At 50.2% G+C, this 4,265-nt stretch overlaps 1 protein-coding gene across 1 annotated transcript; it reads right to left on the reverse strand.

Moving 5' to 3' along the window:
- Positions 1–2,346: 2,346 nt before the first annotated feature.
- C6H11orf91 (chromosome 6 C11orf91 homolog) lies at positions 2,347–3,961 on the reverse strand. The gene is made up of 2 exons (XM_075713364.1): positions 3,598–3,961; positions 2,347–2,417 (listed from the first exon to the last, which is right to left on the reverse strand). The coding sequence occupies exons 1-2, from the start codon at positions 3,959–3,961 to the stop codon at positions 2,347–2,349; spliced, it is 435 nt and encodes a 144-aa protein (XP_075569479.1).
- Positions 3,962–4,265: the final 304 nt, after the last annotated feature.

The following is a 4,265-nucleotide window of genomic DNA, read 5'->3' on the forward strand; positions in this document are numbered from 1 at the left end:
TTCTATGATTTAAAAGCTCTTAACTTCTGTGTGAAGCCTTTGAAGACCCCTGTATATTGGCCCTTTTTGTCCCGTCCAAGTTTGTCTTTCGGTACTTTGTTAAGCACTAATATGGTTCCCATTTTCACAGTAATCAACCATTGCAGTATCTGTTCATAGGTTTAGCCTCAAAACTCTTTGAGAGACTTTTTATCCTCATTCTGCAGAGGGACCTGTAAAACACCAAAGCTCAGTTTTCCGAGGTATTTCAGTAATAATTTGGTTCTTTAGGCACGTAGATCTACCTTTTATATATTTACTGCCTCAGTCTCCAAGACGTGGTTGGAAAGAGAGATAAATTGTTGGTGGTTATGTGAGCATTTCCTGACCAGGTGTAAAAATACCTCGTTTAAGAAGCCCACTTTGGAAGTTGCTGGTAGTGTGCTGTCTGGAGTAAACCAGCTTAAAAGATGCCAAGTAGTGAAAACAGAACTGTTTAGCCAGAAGCACAATGTCATTAATTAGGGTCTAAAGAGCTAAGCAGCAATTAAATGGTGCCAAGGTAGGCCTGAAAAGGAGATTCAAGAGAGCTGAAGAGAGAGGGTGTTTCTACTGGAGTGAATAATGCGTTTGTAGCGTAAAGGGGGGAGCTCGCGGTAGCTGCTGTTGATCCGTGAACGCTCGGCCGGGTGTGCGGGGGCTGTCAGGGCCTCGGGCGCGCCAGGAGGCTGCCGGCACCCTGAGCAGCCTGCCCCGGGCCCTCCACCGCCTGCTCTCTGCCCCACAGGCCCCGGAGCCCCATCTAAGCTCAGGCCCCGGCTCCCACCCTGGCCTGGGCTGTGTTGCAGGTGTGCCTGCGAGTGGGCTTCTAGGTTTTAGGGCTGCTTGGTGAGACCCTCCATGGGCCTGTGTGACAGGTAGTCTTGTCTCCAGTCCTGCCCCTGGGCTTCCTGCACGGGCCCGGGGCCTGGCCCCGCACCTTGCCCTGCCTGAGGCACACCGGAGCGTGGCACAAAACCTGGCCTTACCACGCTGCACCCGGCCCTGCTCAGGCTTTGTTTCATTAAACCCCATATTTATTAGCAGATGAAACTGTGAATTGCCATATAGGCCGAGACATCTGGCTGACAATGGCACTTGCGGATGGTAAGATCCTGTTTAAGATCTCCTAGCTGCTCTGATAAAATGTGATTATTAGAGCTTGCTGATTGACAAATGGGAGTTATAAACTAGTTTTTTTTTAATACAAACTCTGTAGGGCAGATCAAAATCTGGCTGGGAAGATTAAGATAGTAAAAGAGTGAATGCTGTAATAAGCAGCAATAGGAAATAAAATTTTGATATATTGTGTTAAAATGCTACACAGTCGAGCAACTTGAACGCAGTTTAAAAAAAAACAGATTAAAATACTACTCTCTTAAAAAAAAAAAAGCTGCTTGCCAAAATATGATAGCTTCAGGGTTGGTGACTTTATTATTTCATGCTGCCACCTACTGCTCTTGAATTAGAACAGCAAAAATAATTGATATCTTTTTGTCAGTCTGATGAGCCTATTTACTATGTCGTTAGGTTATTCTCGATGCCCTATATGGCATTACTTTTTTAATGGCAGATGTTCTCCAGATCTTCAATTTGTCATCGCTGCCTCTGTCCATTTTTTTTCTCATGAAAGGACATGCCTTCCAAACATAAGGATGTCATCACTCCAAAAACTGCCACAGGCTTTAGCCTAAGTACTATTAGTCCTAAAATAATAGTAAAATGTTAGTTGAAAGTCAGTTATACGACTATTCTGTTAAAAACTAACTCAAGCCATAGCTTCTGTAATTTTGTGGTACACTAAAGACAATAAAAGAATACACTGTGATTGTTTGTAACAAAGATTTTTATGCTAACGTGAAAGTCGTTTTCTAAAGCTTGCTGAGAGGCATAGGACTTTTGACCATATCTATTTACTCTCAGTTGCACTTACTTAACGTACTTAGAATTAAAATCAAAACAAACCCTGTATTTTGTATTGGAATTACCATGTTTCCCTGCTATACATGTACCTTGAACGTTATCAATGGGCTGCTAGGAATCCTGACATCAGCAGTGTTAATTTCTTACTGTTTTTTAAGACAATATTATCCATCCTGTTTGCCTATAGTAACTGGAGAAAAAATGTTAAAATACACAGTAGTTTTATCAGTAACTAGTACCAGACAAATACTACACAGAAGTCAACAAGAAAATATACTGTATTTATTAATTTGGTAGAAGAATAGCATATAATAAGTAGAAAAATAATATTGAAGATCCATTAAAATACTCTGTAGTGACACAGTGACAGACTATCCAGCTGAAATAATCCCCATATGTTGGTGGCTATTTCTTCAGCTTCTGCCTTGCTCTCATGCCTTGTATCTTTTCTTCTTTCAGTGCCTTCAGAAGTTTATCTAAAGAGGAACAAAACATAATTTGTCATTCATTTGGTCATTAATACTTCACAATACTTTTAAGAAAATCAAATAATGTGTTAAGCAAACTAGTGATATTCCTTACAATTTCTTGTCTAGCAAATATCTGAACACTAGAGTTTCTCACATGTAATGAAAATAATAGGCATTAAAATGGAGAAAGGTATGTATTGCTATGACGAAGGAAATAAACTATTAATTTCATGTTCTGAAAAGTAAATGTATGCAAACTACCTATCACAATTTCTTTGAGATTTTCTTTTCAGTGTGTATATCTAATGGACATTTTTTTCTGTGTTCTTGTAACCTGTGCACTCCTGAAGGTTTCCTGACTGGCAGCCTGTGGCCTTGAAGGAAATGATGAGCATCGTATTCTTACTGTTGTTGGCCTCCCTGCTGGAACTCCTAGTAATCACTATCTACTGAACTATTTTATTTCCTGTATTTCCTCTGTGGCCACAAGGTTTTCAAATTAAAATGCCAAACTAATTTAACTGTTTGGTTTTTTTTTTTTTTTGCATCCAACCATCTGCGGTCATCAGTGGCCTTTATTTTAGACCAATGCTGATTTACAACCGCAGGATCTCAGTAGTAGCGGATACATTTTACATGCACAAAGTCCCTCTGATTTGAGCGGTGTCTGAATTGTTTTTTTTGTGAACGCTTAATGGCTTTGGGGGTTTAATAACTTTGGGGGTTTTGTTCCTTTGTGCTGAAGTAACCACATCTGTAATTCTTGTGCCTCCTTTAACTTGTGCCCTCAGCGCTTGCCCGTGACCAGTGACCGGGGTGGATGGCACCGGACACAACGGCTTTGCTCCCTGCACCCCGTGTGCTCCCCCAGGCACCCGCTGCCGGCAAGAGTTGGGGGCCGCGCCCCAGACCGGGGGAGCCTCACACCTAACCCCGCCGCAGCACCGCTGGGTGCCCCTGGCCGGCTGGCGGCCGCCCCAAGGCCGCCTGTGCACACCAGCTTTCGGGGTTATTCATGCAGGAGCCTGCTGCCTTTGAGGCGGCCGGGGGGCCCCACCCCGCTGCCCAGCGGAGCCCGCTCGGCAGGCCGGGGCAGGCAGCGGTGCCCCGCGGGCCGGCCCCGGAGCGAGGGGAGCCGGGCTGGCCCCGGCCCCCGCCCGCCCCCCGGCCCCGGGGGGGGACGCACACTGCTGCGCGTCGAAGCCGTCGCCGACGAGCGCCAGCAGCTCCAGCTCCTTGAGGCGGATGCCCAGCTCGCAGATCTCGCCCTCCAGCTGCGGCTGCTCCCCGGGCCGCCGCGCCGCGCCCCCGCCCTCGCCCTCCTCCGCAGCCGCCGCCGGGCAGAAGAAGCGCAGCGGCTCGTAGGCGATGGGCGCCAGCCCCGCGGCCCAGCGGGGCGCCCCGGCGGCGGCCGGCGGGGGCTGCCGCGGCCCGCACATGGCTGCGAAGGGCGTCCAGAGGCCGCCGCCGTCGGCCGGGGGCGGGACGGGCTCGGCGCGGTCGTGGAAGTGGGGGAAGTAGAGGGGCCGCGGCGGGCGCTGCTCGGTCATGGCGCCGGCCGCCAGCCCCCGGCCGCCAACGGCGGTTGTCCTGGAGACGGGCCGGGCCGCCCGCGGGCCTCTCCATCCCGGGCGCCGCGGGCCGGCTCCCAGCGCCGGCGGCAAGCACCGCGGGAGCCCGCCCGGGGCCGGCCCCTTGCCGTCCTCCCCTTCTCCCGCGGCGCCCCGAGCCGGCCCCGGGGCTGCAGCCGGGCAGCCGCCCGCCCTCGGCGGGCCGGCGGGCGGGCCCGGGCCCGCGGCCTCCCGCGGCGCCGGACGGAGGATTGAGTTTGAATCTCCCGGTGTCCAGCACGAT

This window comes from Pelecanus crispus, chromosome 6 (assembly GCF_030463565.1).
Source record: "Pelecanus crispus isolate bPelCri1 chromosome 6, bPelCri1.pri, whole genome shotgun sequence".
NCBI classification, from domain to species: Eukaryota; Metazoa; Chordata; class Aves; order Pelecaniformes; family Pelecanidae; genus Pelecanus; species Pelecanus crispus.

Bases quoted from the DNA above. Each gene is read 5' to 3' on its own strand.
- C6H11orf91 (XM_075713364.1), bottom strand. From the start codon at position 3,961: ATGACCGAGCAGCGCCCGCCGCGGCCCCTCTACTTCCCCCACTTCCAC. The intron at 2,418-3,597 runs GTGCGTCCCCCC...GTTCCTCTTTAG, and splicing joins CGGCTTCGACGCGCAGCAGT to ATAAACTTCTGAAGGCACTG.